Here is a 21,120-nt window from a genome sequence, read left to right as displayed (position 1 = left end):
GGGTTGGTTTCTCCTGAGGCCTTTCTTCTGGGCTGGCAGATGGCTGTCTTCTTGTTGTGACCTTACATGGCCTTTTCTCTGTGCATGGGCACTCCTAGTATCTCCTCTTCTTATAAGGACACCAGTCCTGTTGGATTAGGGCTTTACCCTTATGGCCTCATTCAGCCTTAATTCCCTCGTAGAAGACCCTGTCTTCAAATATAGTCACATTGTGGGTTAGGGCTTCAACGTATTATGAATTTTAGGGGGAACACATTTCAGTCCCTAATAACTGGTGAATGGATCAATTGTGGTATTTCCATACTATGGAATACTACCCAGCAATAAAGAGAAATAAAATATTAACACATGTAATAACATGGATAAATCTCAAAAACATTATGCTAAGTAAAGGAAGTCAAACACATTGATTCCATTTATATGAAGTTGTATAAAGGGCAGACAAAACTAAGAAAGCAGACTAATGATTGCCGGGAGCCTTGGTTTGGGGGATAAGATCAACAGCAAAAGGGCACAAGGAAATGTTTTAGGGAGATGAACTGTTCTAGTTTATGATGGTACCGGTTGCATGGCTGTGTATGATTACCAAAATGGATCAAACTGTAAACTTACAATGGATGAGTTTTATTGAATGTACATACTACCTTAACTTAAACGAGAAAAAGAATAAATGCTTTAGAGCCGGTGTGGACCTGGATTCCATCCCAGCTCTGCTGTTTAGGTAGCTGAATAACCTGGACCAGTCATTCTCTTTGGACCTTAGTTTGCCCATCTGGAAATATATATTATGGTAGTTGCTTTGAGAATTAGAACAGACAACATTAAACATTCAGCATATAATGCCTGGAGCATGGTAAATTATCAGGTTATTATATTTTACTTTATGGTATTTCTTTTCCTGTATGAAGTATGTAAGCAACACTAGTATTATACTTGCCACTTGTTAATGTTACTTTTTAAGCTTGCAAATGGAATGGAAAGATTTTTCTGAGAAAAATGGATAAGAGTCAAAGAGAAGAGGGTGGGAAGAAGGGATTTGAAAACATCCAAATACTTTATGGGAATGTAGTAGATGAAAATGTATTCCATCCGTTCAAGCATCATTTCTACCTGCTAAGTTTATGTTATGAATAAATTGACCTTTTCAATTATAATTTGCCAGATTTGAAAATTACTGGGCTAAAACTATCTCACCTGCCATTATAAAGACAAAGATAGAGGAGGGGCATATATGGGACAAACTCCATCACTCCTGTGCTTTGGGAATTTACAGTCTAACTAGGGAAAAGGGGATATTTTTGTACTAAATTTAAGATCTTAACCCATCTTAGGTAGAATTTTTTGCATGACTAATACTTAGATGGAAGTTGAAAGGGACCATTAGATGTTCGAATAGAATTTAATTTCGTATACTGAAATGGTATTCAAAAAATAAGTTTACAAGGTGTTTTTAAGAAACTGATTTTATTGCAAGGAAGGTGATTAACAATTTGTTACTACAGTTAACTTTTAACAGCCTTGACAGATATTTCCAAGCCAGTTAGTAAAATGTACTAAGATCTCTGTATCTTGTTCATTTGATTTCATAAGTATGGCATCCCAGGGTGCTTAAGTTCCTGAAATGGGTGCATGCTACTTTGATCCACAAGAGAATGGAGATCTCTCTCTCTCTCTCTGTTGTGCCATGCACGAGCGTTTTTGAACCTCTGTGGTAGAATCTGTGTATGATGTTACTTGGCTTACAGAAACATCAGCAACTTTAGATGAATCCATGTAGCTGAAGATTTACTTTAGATGTTAAAATCAGATTGTAAGTTGCCCTTAGGGAATCACATGTGTGAGTGCAGCCATGTAAAACTGAGTGCAGGCCAAGTCTTAAGGAGTAACAGATGATCCATTTTACAGTGCTGCCTCCTGTGCCTAACCAAACACCATACAATTAACATGAGGTGCCATTCACAAGGTACTAGTCATTGATCATGTAAACTTATTTTTAGAGCAACTGGCATATCCCACTGCAAAGTACATGTACCATTTTATATTATTCTGATGAATTGAAAATAAGTCTAATTTTTTTCAGTTTTGGATTATTCAGGTTTATGATTTAAAGACTACAAAAATGTTAGCATTTTGGACCTTCTACGTTAATATTATAACCTTTTATCCCAGTGAATCGGTCTAAAATGTTTGTAATATTTTGTTTTTTATTAAAGTATAATTATATACCAAATAGTGTGCAGATCATAAATATATACTGTAGCTTGATATATTATCACGGAATTGAACACAAATTAACCAATACCTAGATCAAGATCAAAACGTTACCAATACCCCAGAACCTCCCCTCAGGTTCCCTTTTGGTTAATACCCCTAGCCAAGGGTAACTACTACCTTGACTTCTAGAAATTGACTGTAATTTTTTATGAGGTCTAAAGTTGTTTAATACATAATGAAACAGTAAAAAGAATTTTATCTGTAATGATGATGATTGATAATAAAGAATTAAAGTTCTTGGAGAAAGTAGTTCTTGGACTTTGAAAGTATATCGTATCTTGGCATATCTGGTATAAATCTGTACTAGCATAGAATATATTATATACCCAGAATTAGTCACATTATTTACTTTTTTTCTATATGGGATTGTTTTGTGCTGGCTCATGCTAAGTTTATATATTCAATAGCCTTTCTTGTTTAAAAGTCATATTTGTTCTCAGGGGAAAGCACTACTTTTGTGCTCCCAAATTTCTCTCCTTGGTGTTCTCTTCATTATCTCTCCCTTAGGGAAGAGTTTGATTCTAATTAGTCTATTTGCAAATGGCCCTCATGAGCAAATTTTTTTAATATAAATTTATTTATTTATTTTATTTTTGGCTGCATTGGGTCTTCGTTGCTGTGCACAGGCTTTCTCTAGCTGTGGAGAGTGAGGGTTACTCTTCCTTGTGGTGCGCGGGCTTCTCATTGCAGTGGCTTCTCTTGTTGCAGAGCACAGGCTCTAGGCACACGGGCTTCAGTAGTTGCAGCACGCAGGCTCAGTAGTTGTGGCTCGCGGGCCCTAGAGCGCAGGCTCAGTAGTTGTGGTGCACGGGCTTAGTTGCTCCGTGACAAGTGGGATCTTCCTGGACCAGGGCTCAAACCCGTGTCCCCTGCATTGGCAGGCAGATTCTTAACCACTGCACCACCAGGGAAGCCCAAGATCACTACTTTAAATTGGCTGCCTATTCCGTATTCCATCTTTGCCTCCATATTATCAGAGCCTCCAGACTGACATGAACCAATTTTCTGTCTTCGATTAGAAATGGGAAAAAGAGAAGAATCTATAAAAATCATGAACTGTTTTAAGGAAGCTTTGATTATAACTCCCAAGTAACTGTGAAATACTGATGTGTTTTTGCAGTTTCAATGTGAGAGATAAATAAAACCTCCTCCAAGGCAGGCAAACAAACAAACAGAAACCCAAAAAACAACTCCCAAGTATGCCTTTTGCAGCTCTACCCCATCCCCAGTTTGGGATGCTGCTCCCCACCCCCATGCCTGTCTGGGTCTATGCACTTTGTGTTCTCTATTACCTGAATGGTTAGCAGTTGAAGACTTGAGTGAACAGCATTTTCATTTATCCTTTAGGGATGTTAAGGTCTGATGAGTCATTTGTACCTTAGTATCGTAATCAGATTCTTTTTTATTGAGTATCTGGCCAGAAATCAGATATAATGGAAGAATAGGAATGTGTTGTTTGGGAGAGAAATGAGTAATTTTGAAATACAGAATGTTTGATTTTCTCTCTAAATAGAGGTTTTGCCTTGGGGGGTGTTGGACAGCATGACACCATTGGGGATGGGAGAAGGACAAAAATAAATGGTGGGACATCAAAACTGGTTTTCATCTCTTTTTTTAAGTGTTGTCTATTAGTGTTAATTCACCCATGTTATTATAAGTGAAGTAGGCTTTTGTGGGGGACCCAGCTAGGAAACTACCATTTATTATTCTGGGAAGATGAATTTCAGGTTCCAAATAATGAAAAGTGTAAAAGTTCCTTAAAATTTTATTTTAGAATGCATTCCCTTTGTAAGTGATACAAACAGTAATTGCTATGTAAATTCAGAAAAGGTGTTTTTCGTTGAGAGTTATACCGAGGGACAGAGTTAGGGAGTAAGTAGGGTTTGAATAATCCTTTTTAAGCTGGATAATACTTTATAATATTTGTGTCATGGGAAAGTGAAGAGGCCAAAGGTGTATCAGTGGGGTGAGTACGATGTCTGAAGAAAATTGGAAACTACAAGAAGATGAGGTTGGCCAACTAGTATTTCAACTTTCTACCTGAAAAGTCTGAATTCTTTTCCTAGGAGAGAAGTAGTTTTATTTAGTTCTACCTTATACTGGGAATGTAACCCCAAATTATCCTTGTTTTTTAGTTTAAATTTAATGTTATAACATTTCATGCCTTTAAAAAATGGATTAGAGTTCTCATTTATTTTTTGCAGAACTCGGGGTTTCAAATTTGAAAAACTTTGCGCTTTGAAAGTCATTTTAGATGACAGGATCTCCTAGCAATATATGTATGATGCCACAGTCTAGCTTTATTAGACATTGTAACAATGCATTCTGTGGGCCTTGAGTTTTGAGGGGGAAGAAAATCTTCAAAGTACTCTATTCTTCAGCATAGCCCAGGATGTACCCATTGCCTAATCCCTTTCTACTTTTTCAGTTCACTTTCTAGATGAAAAATATATTGTTTTCCCTGCATTTGTAATACTGTATGGAAAGTAACTGAGGAGGCTAAGAGAAATGTCACTGAAAATTTTACAGAAATACATTTTGTAAAGCAACAGCTAATTGTGTATAAAATTTCTATACAGTTTTCAGGGGACTCTGAAGTAAGTGTGTGTGTGTGTGTGTGTGTGTGTGAAGAAATTTAGAATGACCACCACATGCTGCAGATTTTATTTAGAATGAATGGTTTTATCTTTAAAGTGATGTCTGGTGGTAACATATAGTTCAAATGAAGATTTATAAATCAGAAAAAAATTTTAAAGAACTCTATATCTGATATAGCTAATGGGCCACAATGTAAATCCTTATAAGACTTGTGAAACTTAAGCACCCATTGTATCTTTTCCAGTGGCTGCCACATCCAGTTGAATTTCTCTTTAAAATTGTGATTTAACTTGTGCTTCATAAAGGTTTTTTTTTAATATAATATGTCTATAGTCAAGTTGAACAGTATCTCCAGATTGATTCTGAGAATACTTAGAAAAGGTTTGTGTGAATATTTTTTTATTTCTAAATTCACCATTTTGATACAAATACCCATGGTTTTCTTCTGTGTTTACATGCAGCCAGGAGCTATGGGCGAAGACGAGGTAAATTTTTTTTTTAATGAGATCTTTTGCTTGCCAAATTGTGAGTAAATATGAGTGTGTGCGTGTTTATACCCGTGTGTGTGTAAAACAATAATTATTGTATGGTATGATGTTCCAGCTTAATTATTTTAGCGAAATAATTCTCTTGTCACTTTCATTATTTTTCGTTAGTAGGTAATTTGTTCTTTTAATCCTAATAAAGACATAGCAAAGACTATTTATAACTGGAAGTTTTTGATATATGGTTTATTGTGAATGATCTTGAGGGAATAAAGGCCAAGCATGCGTATTTTGTTGTTGTTCTGTGCCCACCGTGTTCTTTTCACACTACGTAGAAGACAGAAGTTAGGTTTTAGAGGGCAATTCTTTATCTTAGTAGGTTGGCTGGTGAATTTTTTGTGTGTTGCATCCAGAGGCAGATCTACCTTGAAGCTAAATGAAAGTTAAGTTTCAGGTATCCTCACGTTCATGGGTCCCCTCCAAGATTTTTACCTTATCATTGTATTCTTTTTCTTAAAGAGAGAGCCTCAACTTGTATAGGCTCTAAGCCCCATAAAACTTGCATTCTCTCCTGGCCACACCCAGACAAAATAATATTGCTTTCATTTGTGTATTGCTGTAACCTTTCTAAAGCATTTCCATATCTGTAATTTGTTCAAATAATTTTATGAAGTAGGTAGGGTAAGTCTAATGTAGTGGAAAGAGTATGGGGTTTAGGGTCAAAGACTTAGGTTGGAATCACTGCTTTATCGCTAACATCTGGTATCCTCATCTGTAAATTATGAAGTAATAAAACCAGTCTTTTCCAACTTCAAGAATGTTAGTCAGTGAAGTTATGGTATAAAATATGGGAGAGGAAAACTTATCCATGAAAACTGAAAGCATTCCATAGATGTCAGTTGCTTTGGTGCTTATTTGCAGAAGTTGGGAGAGATGAAGTAATTTCCCCAACTGTGAGATCTCAAAGTCAGAGCCAAGTCCAGAACCTTTGTCTTTTGGCTACTTATTGGGGATGTTTGTCATTCATCAGGCTGTCTCTGACTCTGTAATTGAGTCCTGAAGATAATAATATTAAATTCATAGTATTTATTCCACAGTAAATGTTTGTTGAATAGGTGAATATTGGCAGAACCTAATATGTGTTTGAGTTACCAATGAAACCTTCTGTCATGATGGAATCATATCGTCAGTTTTGTTCTCATGTGGTGGTGAAGAAAAACATTTGTATAGTTGATTACTTTTTAACCATGGAAATAAAGACCATTTAACATTTGTTAATCTTATAATTTTACAATTTCAAGAGTAGAAAATAATATTACTAGAAATCATTTTGTAACATATTTTTTTTTATTATTGCTAGGAAATTGATGGCTCTCGGGAAGGAATAGAGAAGGACATATCTGGGGGGTAGACAACAGGGACTATACTCTTCTTAGGCACTGATCAATCACCAGATCTTGTCAGTATTTTCCTTCTAGTTTCTCAGGGCTTAACCCTCCCTTTCCATTCTATTGTTTCATGTCTCTGAAACACCACTTTGTCCTTCTCACCCTTGTTCTCCATTCAGGATCCTTGTCATCTGGCTTCTCCCTGTTTCACCAGCCTCATCATCTCCATTTTTCCCCCCTCACCTTCCTCTGACCAATCCCTGTGCTTTCCAACTCTCTAGCTATTGCAAATACTGTCCACCCTTCCTCTCATTTACTTAACTAAAACCTATCTTCAGTTCATGCATTCAAGCCTAACTCGAGCCTAACCCCTTCCAGGAAGCCTTGCCCAGTGGCCTTACAGGCAGTGTTTTCCTCTGCTTCTGTTGCCTTACGTTCTTTCTGTCTTTTCTGTATGCCCTGATTCTTCAACTGGAGATAGGTTCTTTGAGGACAGTTGTCTCTTGTGCCTAACACTGTGACCTACATATAGTTAGCACTTATTAAATGCTTATTGATGAGGATTGTTTGGAAGTAAAACCCCATATCTATGCAGACCAGAGTTTGGCATTATATTTTTTCAAAATTATTTTATATTTAAAAATCATAGTATACTAAATACTAGACATCAAGAATATAAGATCACCTGTAGTTTCTAAACTCCTGAAAAAATATTTACTCTTCCTCTTTCTGTGTTACCTTCCCCATCTTTATTTGTAAGGTTTGACTTAATCGTTTTCAGAAGCCATGATCATCTTTGCATCAAATGCTAAACACTGCCTAGAATGACCTGGTCACTGCTCTTCATAAGTCTGCAGTTTGATAGTTGTAGATGAAGAAGATAACGGCAAAAGAGAGAGAGAGAGAGTGAGAGTGTGTGTGTGTGTGTGTGTGTGTGTGTGTGTGTAAAGTTGAAAAAAGAAGAGTCATCTTTTTAAAATGTAGTGACAAAGTCATATGGGATGGAGCAGGTGTACCTCATATCCACTCTCATTGCTTGAAATATACTCATCTGGGCCAGCATTACATAGTATAAATTTGATGATCTGGCAGATTTCCTCATGCCATTTATTTGTGTGATCAGGGATTATATTAATGCTTGATTTCTCTCCTCCAAACAAAATTTAGACTTTTCTCCAAAAGCATAAAAAGTGAACCTGCTGATGTGTGTTAACTGTAACGCATATTCTGTGCTTTACATACATGTTGGTAAACATTTTAGGAAGAGAGGGCAAAGAGAATTATCTGTGACAGTTTTGAGATCTGTCAGCAAAAACTAGGCAGTGAAATCTTTCACCTCTCCTGGAAAAGCTTCCTGGAATAGGTAGAATTTTAGGAACTATTTGGATGATGGAAGAGGAGTAGGAAGCAAAGCACGCCAGGTATCTGATTCAACTTAAAAGAAAGCTTTGAGGTGAGATTGGCATGACCAGATGCTTGGAGCATATGTCTGTGAGTAGATGCAGTGGGGGCCAGCTGGAGAGGAGAAGTTGGCAGTGAGATGGTCTGTGCTGCCCTGATGAATGGTTCTTGACACGGATAATGTCAGGCTTTAGAAAGAGAGTTTCATGATACAAGTAATGAAAACAGGAGAGAACTTGGGCATCAGTTGACAGCTTGGATGGGGAATCGAGTGTTGGAGGGTAGACTCTTTGGCAAATCAAGGGCTTCCAGTAGTACAGTTGAAGCAGTAGCAGTTGGGAAGAAGGAGAATTCGATGTGAAAGAATAGGATTTGAAAATGAATCTTGATTGTACATAAAGTTTTAAAATATTCAATTATATTTCCCATTGATACCCACTTTTATTTGAGAGACGGGTTTCAGTAGACAAAATTTGATTTCCCTTGTGGAATCAAAATGACAGCAAAGAATCTTAACCTCTTCTTTGCAGAGTGTTCTTTCACAAGTTTTTTTTTTTAACATCTTTATTGGAGTATAATTGCTTTACAATGTTGTGTTAGTTTCTGCTATATAACAAAGTGAATCAGCTATACGTATACATATATCCCCATATCCCCTCCCTCTTGCGTCCGCCTCCCACCCTCCCTATCCCACCCCTCTAGGTGATCACAAAGCACAGAGCTGATCTCCTTGTGCTATGTGGCTGCTTCCCACTAGCTATCTATTTTACATTTGGTAGTGTATATATGTCCATGCCACTGTCTCACTTTGTCACAGCTTACCCTTCCCCCTCCCTGTGTCCTCAAGTCCATTCTCTACATTTGCATCTTTCTTCCTGTCCTGCCCCTAGGTTCTTCAGAACCATTTTTTCTTTTTTTTAGATTCCATATATATGTGTTAGCATACAGTATTTGTTTTTCTATTTCTGACTTACTTCACTCTGTATAACAGACTCTGAGTCCATCTACCTCACTATAAATAACTCAATTTCATTTCTTTTTATGGCTGAGTAATAGTCCATTGTATATATGTGCCACATCTTCTTTATCCATTCCTCTATCATTGGACACTTAGGTTGCTTCCATGTCCTGGGTACTGTAAGTAGTGCTGCAATGAACATTGTGGTACATGACTCTTTTTGAATTATGGTTTTCTCCAGGTATATATATGCCCAGTAGTGGGATTGCTGGGTCATATGGCAGTTCTATTTTTAGTTTTTTAAGGAACCTCCATACTGTTCTCCATAGTGGCTGTATCAATTTACATTCCTACCAACAGTGCAAGAGGGCTCCCTTTTCTCCACACCCTCTCCAGCATTTATTGTTTATAGATTTTTTGATGATAGCCATTCTGACTGGTGTGAGGTGATACCTCATTGTAGTTTTGATTTGCATTTCTCTAATGATTAGTGATGTTGAGCATCCTTTCATGTGTTTGTTGGCAATCTGTATATCTTCTTTGGAGAAATGTCTGTTTAGGTCTTCTGCCCATTTTTGGATTGAGTTGTTTGTTTTTTTGATATTGAGCTGCATGTGCTGCTTGTATATTTTGGAGAATAATTCTTTGTCAGTTGCTTTGTTTGCAAATATTTTCTCCCATACTGAGGGTTGTCTTTTTGTCTTGTTTATGGTTTCCTTTGCTGTGCAAAAGCTTTTAAGTTTCATTAGGTCCCATTTGTTTATTTTTGTTTTTATTTCCATTTCTCTAGGAGGTGGGTCAGAAAGGATCTTGCTGTGATTTATGTCATAGAGTGTTTTGCCTATGCTTTCCTCTAAGAGTTTTATAGTGTCTGGCCTTACATTTAGGTCTTTAATCCATTTTGAGTTTATTTTTGTGTATGGTGTTAGGGAGTGTTCTAATTTCATTCTTTTACATATAGCTGTCCAGTTTTCCCAGAACCACTTATTGAAGAGGTTGTCTTTTCTCCATTGTATATTCTTGCCTCCTTTGTCAAAGATAAGGTGACCATAGGTGTGTGGGTTTATCTCTGGGCTTTCTATCCTGATCCATTGATCTATATTTCTGTTTTTGTGCCAGTACCATACTGTCTTGATTACTGTAGCTTTGTAGTATAGTCTGAAGTCCAGGAGCCTGATTCCTCCAGCTCCATTTTTCTTTCTCAAGACTGCTTTGGCTTTTCGGGGTCTTTTGTGTTTCCATACAAATTGTGAAATTTTTTGTTCTAGTTCTGTGAAGAATGCCATTGGTAGTTTGATAGGGATTGCATTGAATCTGTAGATTGCTTTGTTTTCCTATGCAGCTGCAGCCCCTGTTAGAAACTAGCCTGATAACTAGTGTCATACATGATCTTTGCCTACACATTAAACAGCACACTTGATTAAAATATATGTTGTGTTTTCATTTCACATGAGTTTTTATGGTCTCTGGGAGACTTTTGTCCATAAACAGAGATGTTGGCTATGCCAGTGCTTTAGATGTTTAACAGAATTTCTTAGTTAAAGAGCAGCCAGGAAAATATGAAAGATCTTTTTAAGTAATGTGAATGAGCAAATGGAAAGAATGATTGGAGTCACTTTACTGTTGGATTTACTATGGATTGGTGTTACTATTGTAAAATGTACTTCTGTGTATATTTAATCCATAAAAACTATTGAAATTAATGGATGATTTAGTCAATAAAAAAGGTTCTAAGAATCCAGTAAAACAAACTTGTGTATCAAGTTGGAGTTAGGTCTTTCTGCCAAAAGCCTGCCCAAGGCAGGAGAGATCAGCTGTATCAGTGAGACCATGGTACAAACATGCCATCCTGCTAATTCAAACTGGGGTTATGTGAGCTTTCTTGTCTAAAGGAATGGATGATCCCAGAGTGAAACATGAACAGCTGAGGAAATATCTGAGTGTTCATAGCTATAGTGTCTGAAGTATTGCTGCTTATAGTAATAGGAAAATTTTTCACTTTTGCAAGTTGCTCTGGAAGGAGCCTAAACTAATAATGAAGGAGGGGTTCTGGGCTGTCCACCCTAATTTCATTCATTAAATGTTTGTTTGCCCATTATGGGTTGGATGAGGTGCTAGACCCTAGCTGTCTCTCTACTGAGTGTTCACTCTAGTGGGGGAGAGAGAGGTAATACATCAGTATTAACAAACATTTTTATACTCAAAAGTTGTGATAAGTACTAGGCAGGAAAAATGGGAGGGTCCCTTTAAGGTAGGATGGTTTTCTCTGAAGAGATGTTATTTAAGCTCAAGCCCAAAGGATGGAAAGGATGGAAAGATTTATTTATCTTTAAATAAATGTTTTATTTTGGAAATTTCCAAACATGCACAAAAATAGAATTGTTTAATGAACTGTGTACCCATCACTTAGCTTCAATGATTATCAACATTTTTGCCAATCGTGTTTCATATGTTCCCCGTCCTTTTTTCCCTTAGAATATTTTAAAGGAAATTCCAGACATCATAATACAGCTATTTTAAGAGGCTTGAAGCATAGTACTGATAAATGCTACAACATTGATAAACCTTGAAAACATTATGCTAAGTGAAAGAAGGCAATTAGAAAAGATCACATGTTGGATGATTTCACTTTTATGAAATGTCCAGAATAGGCAAATCTATTGAGACAGAAAGTAGACTAGTGGTTGCCTAGGGCTGAGAGGGTTCAAGGAAAATGGGGAGTGACTGCTAATGGGTTAGAAGGATGAATTGTATAATAAGTAAATTATTTCTTAATAAAGCTGTATTAAAAAGGAGTGGTGGGGGAGGGGAGAGGCACCTGAGGCAAGAAAGGGCTTTGTTTGAGGAAGTAAATAGAGCCCCGAATGGCTGAGTTTGGTGGGAGAGAAGGGAGGGTGTATTAAGATGAGGTTGGAGGAAGGAAGGAAATCTGATCTTGCTGGGCTTTAGCTCCTGGTAAGAATTTTGAACTTGGTCCAAGTACAAGAGGAAATCTGTGAATGTTTTAAAGCATGGTCAAGTGATCAGTTTTATGTTTTTAAGAGTACTCTGGCTGTTGCTTGGAGTAGAGTGAGAGAAGTGGGTTGTCTACATTGGAATGATGGTAGTAGTCTAGGCAAGAGATGATGGTGCTTTAGGATAGGATGATGGCAGTGGAATTGGAAAGAAGTGAACAAATGGGGTTTTATGTAAGAGTTTTGTGTAATAAAAGGAATGCTGGGACTTCCTTGGTGGTCCAGTGGGTAAGACTCCACGCTCCCAATGCACGGGGCCCGGGTTTGATCCCTGGTCGGGGAACTAGATGCCACATGCATGCCGCAACTACGAAGCCCTCATGCTGCAACTAAGAAGCCCTCATGCTGCAACTAAGATGTCCGTGTGTCGCAACTAAAAATGATCCCGCATGCCGAGATCCCGCAGCTAAAGATCCCACAAGCCACGACGAAGATCCTGCCGCAACTAAGACCTGGCGCGGCCTAAATAAATAATTTTTTTTTTAAAAAAAGGAATGCTGTTGCCCCCAGATATTTGAAACCTTTCATCTAGTTCAAATCTCTCATTATGTAAATGAGACTCTGATAAGTGAAATGTCTGAGGTCATAGAGTAAAACAACCTAGGCTGGAATCTGACTATCTTGACTTATAGGCAGTTTTTTTTTCTTAAGGGAGACATGCTTCATAATCCATTTTTTAAAAAAAAAATCCCCAGAGTGACTTATTTCTGAGCTCCTTGTAAAACTGAGATGGAAAGGGTCAGGCTTGGAGTGGAAGTATTGGGCCAGGAGTGCCCTAGAGCTGCTGGATTGACAGCAGAGACGTGGCAGCTCAGAGGTGAGGTCCAAGCAGTTTTAGCAGCACAGCATGGCTAGTGGGCTTTTGTTTTCCCCTCATAAGCTGCAGGAAACGGAACCTCCTGGGGAAGAGTTATCTTGGACAAACCTTCCATGCTTAACTAGGCTTTGCAGGTTTCTTATTTGGCCCTTGTCTTCCAAGTCTCCTTTAGCTTTTTTTTAAAAAATAAATTTATTTATTTATTTATTTATATTTTAAATTTTTGGCTGTGTTGGGTCTTTGTTGCTGTGCGCAGGCTTTCTCTGTTTTGGCGAGCGGGGGCTACTCTTTGTTGTGGTGTGCGGGCTTCTCATTGCAGTGGCTTCTCTTGTTGAGGAGCACGGGCTTCAGTAGTTGTGGCTGGTGGGCTCTAGAGCACAGGCTCAGTAGTTGTGGCGCACGGACTTAGTTGCTTCGCGGCATATGGGATCTTCCTGGACCAGGGGTTGAACCCATGTCCCCTGCATTGGCAGGTGGATTCTTAACCACTGCGCCACCAGGGAAGTCCAAGGTTCCTTTAGCCTTAAGTCATCTCTACATCCAGAGACTTTTTGTCCGTTTACTGGACCAAAAACTACATTCTGCTTATTAATTGAAAATAGATATCAGAAAACCAGACCATTGGTGGAAGAGAAAGCCAAATGGCCAAAGTGCAGCAGTTGAGAAGTATTTCTCCTGTTTCTGTTGAAATATTGAATATGAATATTTTATGTGAAAGTTTCATGAGATTCTAAAGCAGATTTATATGCTAGGTACATAGAATATAATTTTTGGTAAGTAACGTGACTTACTTAAAACATTTTGGTCTTGGGGAATGCCTTTTTTTTTTTTTAACATCTTTATTGGAGTATAATTGCTTTACAATGGTGTGTTAGTTTCTGCTTTATAACAAAGTGAATCAGCTACATACCGAGCTGATCTCCCTGTGCTATGCGGCTGCTTCTTGGGGAATGCTTTTATTAAAGAAAAGAAGTATGTCAGAGAGATACTACTTTAGTGAAGCAGGGCCTCTCATGGGATACAGTTTGGGTACATCCTCTTAAGTTTCAGTTTCTAGTAATGCATGTCCAGGAACTAAAATTATACCAGTCTTCCCAGGGACTGTTTGTCATGGGAGGATAATTTATGCCAACCAAATGAATGCACGAATACCAACCTCTTTAGTCTACTGGACAGATCGGAATACCAGTGTTTCATCTTATCATGGAGATGGATGTAACAGAAATATAATTTCAGTGGCTGATTATTTTTCTGCTAGTTCAAGAGTCACCTCTTCATAATAAGGCACTAAATTCATAGAACAGCCCTTCAGGAGCTTATAATTAGAGCATAGGGAAATAGATGGTTTTCAGGCTTTGGAAAGATCAAATGAGCCATCCTGTCCCACATAGGAGTAATCCCGACAGTATTGTCAAAGTCCTCCTATCTCCTGTTGATATGAGCTGGGTAAATGCTGCAAGTTCTTAGTCTACCCTTCTGTCTTTTAAATGCTTCCTGCATACTAACTTTTTGTTCCATCAGTACTTGAGGCAGTCATGTTACAGTAAGGTTGACTAGATTCTAGATTTTTCTTAGGTCTTTATTGAATTTGTTACAATATTGCTTCTGTTTTATGTTTTGGTTTTTTGACCCCAAAGCATGTGGGATCTTAGCTCCCCGACCAGGGATCGAACCCTCACCCCCTGCATTGGAAGGCGAAGTCTTAACCACTGGACTGCCAGGGAAGTCCCATCGTATACTTTTCTTAACTTGATTGAACTTGGATGTTTCCCAAGGCTCCATACACTTCACACAATGTCTCTTTTAGTGGCTGTCTGCTACAGACAGATAATCTGCATTTCAGTGGTTCTTAAGTTTGAGCATAGGAATCACTGAGGAGATTTGTTAAAAGTGCAGATTTTCAAGTTTGACCTCCATGATTCAATTTAAGTAGATCTGAGGATTGAGTTCTGAGACCTGTATTCTTAGTTCTTTAACCTACAGTTAGAGAAACATCATGTATGTGTGAATTCTTAGCAGTTTCATTTCCAGGGGCAAATTTATTACTAAAGTCTACGGTACTCTGTATACTAATAATAAGACAGAAGTTTGGTTTTAAAACCTTGGAAAGTTTCTTAAGTACCCATAACCAATTTTTAAAACAGCCCAAATTTTTGCAATTAACATTTGCTTTTATTTTCTTTGCCAAAATACTCCGGGGAAGCTGTGGTTATGTTGGCCATGCAGAAAGAAAGTTCTCTTTGTTCCAGAATGTCTTGAACATCCGCTGCTTCTCCTCACTGATCTGGTTCAAGACTTCCTCATCTCTCAACTGGACAGTCACAAATTTGTTCAGAATTTCACCCCATCCTCCCTCTCCCTGGGTGCAGATTGCTAGTGGAGGTGATGTAGCTATTGTAGGATTTGGGGTGGAGGGAATAACATGGTCCGGGGCATCTTAGAGACGTCATTCTGACAGGATGGAAGATGGATTAGATGGGAGTATCAGAGTCTTCAGGGAGTGAGTGTGGTTTTTTTTAAAAAAGCTAGTATTAGAATGAAATAGCGAATTTGGAAAATGTGGAAATTTCCTGTTGCTTTTGTAATATATACTGTAAAACGAATGCTTGAACAAACAGAAGGAGGAGAAAAGGCCTCAATTTTCTAGGAACAGGATCCCATCTCTTGCCGTCCTCACACCTGTACGTTGTGTGCCAGCATTTATTTGCACATACTGTTTTCCTTTCTTGTCTACTGCCTCGCTTTTAACACTTACTGAATACCTATTTTATGTGCCCTTATTAGGACATGAAGATACAGTGGTGAACAAGATTAAATTGGTCCTTGTCCTAATAGAGCTTACAGTTTCACGGGGTTGGGAAACGAGATACCAAATGAAAACCCGTATGATAGCATAATGGTAATTCAGGAAAAAATGTTAGGAAAAGTGCTGTGAGTGGATAGAAATGGGCATCTAATCTAATCTAGAAGGTCAGGAAAGTTCTACCTGAGTTTCAATGACTTTTCAGCTTAGACCTGAAGAATTAATAGGAATTAACTAGAAAATTGGGGAGTTGAGAGGAGGGTGTTTGTTTTGGGTGGGGGGAACACCTTGTCCTTAGGGCCTGAAGCAGGGAGGAATAATCAGGAATTTCTAAAGAGGTCTGGGTGATTGGAGGTTAGTGAACCAGAGGGAGAGGCAGCAACTATGATGAAGGAGAGGTAGGCAGAGGCCTTACAGTTTACAGTGCTTTTGTACTTTATCCAAATAAGGGGTGAGGGGTTTTAAGAATGGGGTGAAGAGTGTAGTTACATGTTCAGATTAATATTTGAAAATGGTGACTTTGGCTGTTTTATAGAGAAAGCATTGTGGGTACAAGGTAGAAATCAGTAGACTAAACAGGTTGTTGTATAGACTCATTAGGCTGTTCAGGGGAGAGATGATGGCAATCTGGACCAGGGTGTTAGGACTGAAGGTGGAGAGAACTAAATGGATTGAAGAATTATTTTGTAGCTTGAGTTGGTAGGACTTAGTGAGAGATGGACTAGATGTGGAATATGAAAGAAAGGGATGTCAGGGATGACTCCTAGATTTCGAGATTGAATTGAGTGTGGATAATAGTCATTTTTATTGAGATTGCAGGGGATGCTAGAGGCGCAGGTTTGGAGGGAAAGATAAGAGCTGTTTTGAAAGTTCTTTCTCTGTGGATTCTTATTCTTCACCTTAGAAACTCCCACTCTCACAAGATTCTGCTCAAAATTGTCCTCCTGTGAAATCACTATAAAGCCCTCCCCACCCCTCGCTACCTTTTTCTGTAGAGCAGTAAATTGTGCCATTGTGTCACTTGGTAAAGTCTTCTCTTAGTATTTCTCTATTTTATAATTATGTGCTTGCCTATCTCTCACCAGACTTGATTTCTTTGGCAGCGACGTCCAAATAACTATCTATCCTGTTCCTGGAATGTGGATAAACATTTTTTCAAGTGTTTGCCACTGAGTTATACATGTATGTTAAAGTTTCCTTTATCTTAAATCCAAGTAATGCTAGATTAAGTGATTTTACTGCAGAACTTTTCCCAGTCTTTGTATTCTTTTTTTTTTTTTCCCCAGTCTTTGTATTCTAATATGGCTTGTGAATCTCTGGGAAGGGCATAAGGTGTGCAGTATTTTCCAATATTATTTAGTTCTCCCAATCCCTCCCCCCCCCCCCCACCAGCTTTTGTTTTCTGAGCATCTCATGTTACTAGTGTTGAGGGTAAGAGGCGGGGATAGGAACATAATGTGGGAAATGCTGATTTGGGTGTGTGAGTAGGCCTAGGCACATAATTCACTGAGCGTGGACTATGTGAAAAGCAAATCCGACAGCCGTGGGAGAACATCTCTGGATGTTTTGGGGAAGCTCGTTTTGCCTATAGTTGCTGCAGATCTAGTTCTTTTACCCCCAATGAACAAAACAGACATCAGGGGATGAGAATTTACTGTCTATTGTTTGTCCTTGCCAAGCTAAAAATGCTAGGTAACACGAGGTGACAAATTTTGTTCTGTTTCTTTGTAGCTAAGCTGGGAAGAGCTGAACAAAAAATTCTTTGGTCCTTTTACTTATTAACTCTCAACATCAAAACAGTGCCTTTCTTATACCACCTGGGTTCATAAAATAAACAGAATTATATTAGTAACTTTTTTACAGAAGAATTAATGTTCAGTATTTTTCTAGGGCTATTTATATTCTGTTTTAGAGAGTTGGCTGTAGTGATGCAGAACCTAGGTCTCAGGGAAATACAGAGAGGAGAGACTAAATAGGGAAGACAGTGTCCTGTTTTTGAAGAGTGTATGATTTATTTTAGAGGGGAATTTTTCTTTTTTTCAGAAGTTAGAGAGCTCAAGATATTTCAGTTTTAGAGTGGATCCTAGTGGAAACCTTTACTAGGAACTCACTGACTCAAACAGGAAAAACAAATATATATATTTTTATTTTTAATAAATTTATTTTTATTTATTTTTGGCTGTGTTGGGTCTTCGTTGCTACATGCAGGCTTTCTCTAGTTGGCGGCGAGCCGGGACTACTCATCATTGTGGTGCGCGGGCTTCTCACTGCGGTGGCTTCTCTTGTTGCGGAGCTCAGGCTCTAGATGTGCGGGCTTCAGTAGTTGTGGTGCACGGGCTTAGTTGCTCCGCGGCATGTGGGATCTTCCCAGACCAGGGCCCGAACCCATATCCCCTGCAATGGCAGGCGGATTCTTAACCTCTTCTGCCACCAGGGAAGACCTATATATATTTTTTAAACTCAGATTTTATTTTGTGATGCCAGATGGCATTATTATGTTACATTTATTGACAGACTTTAACTGCTGGCATCTTTCTTATGTCATGTGGAGTGGGTAGGGCCTTTACAGACTTTATTTGGCTATAGAGTTAACAATAGACATCGTTTTTTTGAGTGATATAAAATACAGCTTAGATTAATAAAGATGTCATAACCACATCTACATCTATACTCCCATATCTTAATTTACATGTCTTCATTTACTTGCCCCACCCTTTTTTATTGTGGATGTTTATTTCTAAATTGGAGTAGCTTGGAATGGCAGGGAAAACTTGATCATTTTTAGTACTGCTATCAGAGAAGTTATCAGCCTCTGTCATCAGTTTAATATTCCATCAGCTATCAGACCCAGGCTTTAGACATGAACCTCTGAAATCACCATAAAGAACAATCAAAATCTGTCAATAAAGATTACTTTTCCATTTATTTTAAGAAAACCCTGGGGAAAGGAAAAACAACTGCTGAATACTTTTAGCAGCAGTGATAGGGACTGTATGAGTAAAATGTAGTAATTTTTTTAGCAGCGAAAACAGCTGCAATTTTTGACGCTTCTTCCTTAATATCGATCCAGTTGTTTCTGTGCTGTACATACCTTTACACAAAAATGACACTATAAACTTGTCTAGACCTGGTAACCTGCAGTTGCTTATTCTATTGAAAAAGTCACAGCTCAGGATATATTTTTTGGAATGCTTCACTCTGTGCTTCAACTCCTAATAAAGCATGTGTTGTACAGGAAAATAATTTTAACCATAGAAACTCCCACATTTGTTTCAGGTCGATCTTCTCTCTTTCCCTTTGAAGATGCCTTCCTGGACGACAGTCACGGTGATCAGTCCTTGTCATCCGGCTTAAGTTCTCCCACTCGCTGTCAAAATGGGGAGCGAGTAGAACGCTACTCTAGAAAGGTGTTTGTTGGAGGCCTTCCCCCTGATATCGATGAAGGTACAATGCGCTCACTTTCTAATGACTTTATAAAGGCCAGGTTTGTTATTTGTGTGATTTGACCCTACCTCTCTTCTTGAAGGCAGCTTCAGGATGTTCATATCTTGGTGTCAGGAGATGAGGATATTTGATAGATGGGGAAGTGAGAGATTGTGCACTTTAGGTCTGCTCTTCATACATACCAGTCTTCAAGCAACTTCCCATTTCCTAGTTATTTGTTTGGGGATACATTTTAAATAATAATGAGAGCTAATATGTATGAAACTCGTACCACAAGCCCATTGTTGTGCCAGGTGCTTTACATTATCTTGTTTAATCTCCATAGCTACCCTGTAAGGCGTCTCCTCCCAGCTCTGTTTTGTGGGTGAGGAAACTAAGGATCAGAGAGAAACAGCTTATCCAGGGTTATGCAGCTAATGGCGCAGCTGGAATCAAAATCAGTCTGATTCCAGAGCTTTTGCTCCTATCCATCACACCATACCATCTCATATTTTAATGTAGATACCTATTAATGAAACACCCCCTCTTGCCTTTAAAAGAATGAAGACTTATTGGAATATTTCCTAATAACATTTTTGAGATACTGCCAATCCAAAAGTGAGTTTCACTTATGCCTAAAGCCAGCCAACATATAGTAGGTTGTCAATAACTATTTGTTGAATGGACAAATGAAATAGAATTGTGACAGTTACCTCAAGGGAAATAACAGTGGCTCTAATTCTAGTAGGCTTTGGATCTGCTATAAAAACTTTGTTAAAACAGAATTGTTTTGCCAGTATTATTTAAGCTATGATATTTCTCTGATTTATCATGATTTTCTTTTTTTCATAATGAGAGAAGAATAGTCTCTAAAAATAGTTTTACTTTAGGCTTACTGCTGTAAGTTTGTACATTTTCCTCTAAACTATTCTTCTACTAGTGTTAATCTCATCCATGGATTGGATTTTTCTTTAAGACCAAGTTTTTGATCATGGCTGAGAGAGTGGCAATTTAAACCTGATTAGGAGCTTAGTTATAACCTTCTGCTTTGAGTCAAAAGTCAGAAGGAAAAGATAAATTTGTTAAGCTATAACTTTTGAAACATTTTCTTTATAGGCTGTGTAGTAGGTATGTATGAGAGAAAGAGACCATTGGCTTTAGCTTTCTCTTATCCCTAAATAGAATTACCTACTTATTGTCCCTACTCCTCACCAAAGGAATAATATTTCTAAAACAATCTTAATAATAATCTAAGATTAATAATCTTAGAGATTATTTCACCACACAAGTGGAAGTGTATTTTAAATATTTTGTGTATTTTTGCCTCTTTTTCTAAAAACATTCCTATTTTTAGAATCTCCTTTTTACTTGACAGAGAGGTCACCTTAGCTAATGTCAGACTTTTTTCCTTCCAAATTCTTTATATCAGGTTTATTGGAAGTGAAGAAGGGAAGTGAATTATAGTTAGGAACACATTCTGCATTGTTGAAATACAATGGTATTTCACTTAGTAAGTTTGACTTCTGTAAAAATGCTTTAGAATATAGCTCTCAAAACATTTTAAAATAGGACTTCCCTGGTGGCGCAGTGGTTAAGAATCTGCCTGCCAATGCAGGGGACACGGGTTCGAGCCCTGGTCTGGGAAGATCCCACATGCCGCGGAGCAACTAAGCTTGTGCGCCACAATTACTGAGCCCGCATGCTACAAGTACTGAAGCCGGCGCACCCTAGAGCCCGTGCTCCACAACAAGAGGAGCCACTGCAATGGGAAGCCTGCGCACCGCAATGAAGAGTAACCCCCACTCACCGCAAATAGAGAAAGCCCGCATGCAGCAACGAAGACCCAACGCAGCCAAGAATAAAATAAATAAATAAATATATTAAAAAAAGAAAAAACATTTTAAAATAAAAAGACATATTTTATGCTATTCTGTTTGCAGTATTATTTTCTCTTCTGCT

General features: G+C 38.1%; 1 protein-coding gene across 9 annotated transcripts in view; it reads left to right on the top strand.

The window, feature by feature from the left end:
* CPEB3 (cytoplasmic polyadenylation element binding protein 3) overlaps positions 1-21,120 on the top strand; it is a 202,824-nt gene that overhangs the window by 91,089 nt on the left and 90,615 nt on the right. For all 9 annotated transcript variants that reach the window (XR_016388119.1, XM_089897930.1, XM_089897927.1 and 6 more), the window contains one exon: positions 19,015-19,182. Coding sequence is in view for 8 of the 9 variants with exons in the window: in XM_089897930.1 (XP_089754056.1) it covers positions 19,015-19,182 (168 nt within the window). In the remaining variant the exon portion in view is untranslated. The remainder of the gene's footprint in view (positions 1-19,014; positions 19,183-21,120) is intronic.

Source organism: Delphinapterus leucas, chromosome 16, assembly GCF_059928025.1.
Source record: "Delphinapterus leucas isolate spDelLeu-1000000601 "Yukka" chromosome 16, BTC_Dleu_Yukka2, whole genome shotgun sequence".
NCBI classification, from domain to species: domain Eukaryota; kingdom Metazoa; phylum Chordata; class Mammalia; order Artiodactyla; family Monodontidae; genus Delphinapterus; species Delphinapterus leucas.
The sequence above is the reverse complement of the archived record's forward strand: the minus strand, read 5'-3'. Positions and strand labels throughout refer to the sequence as shown.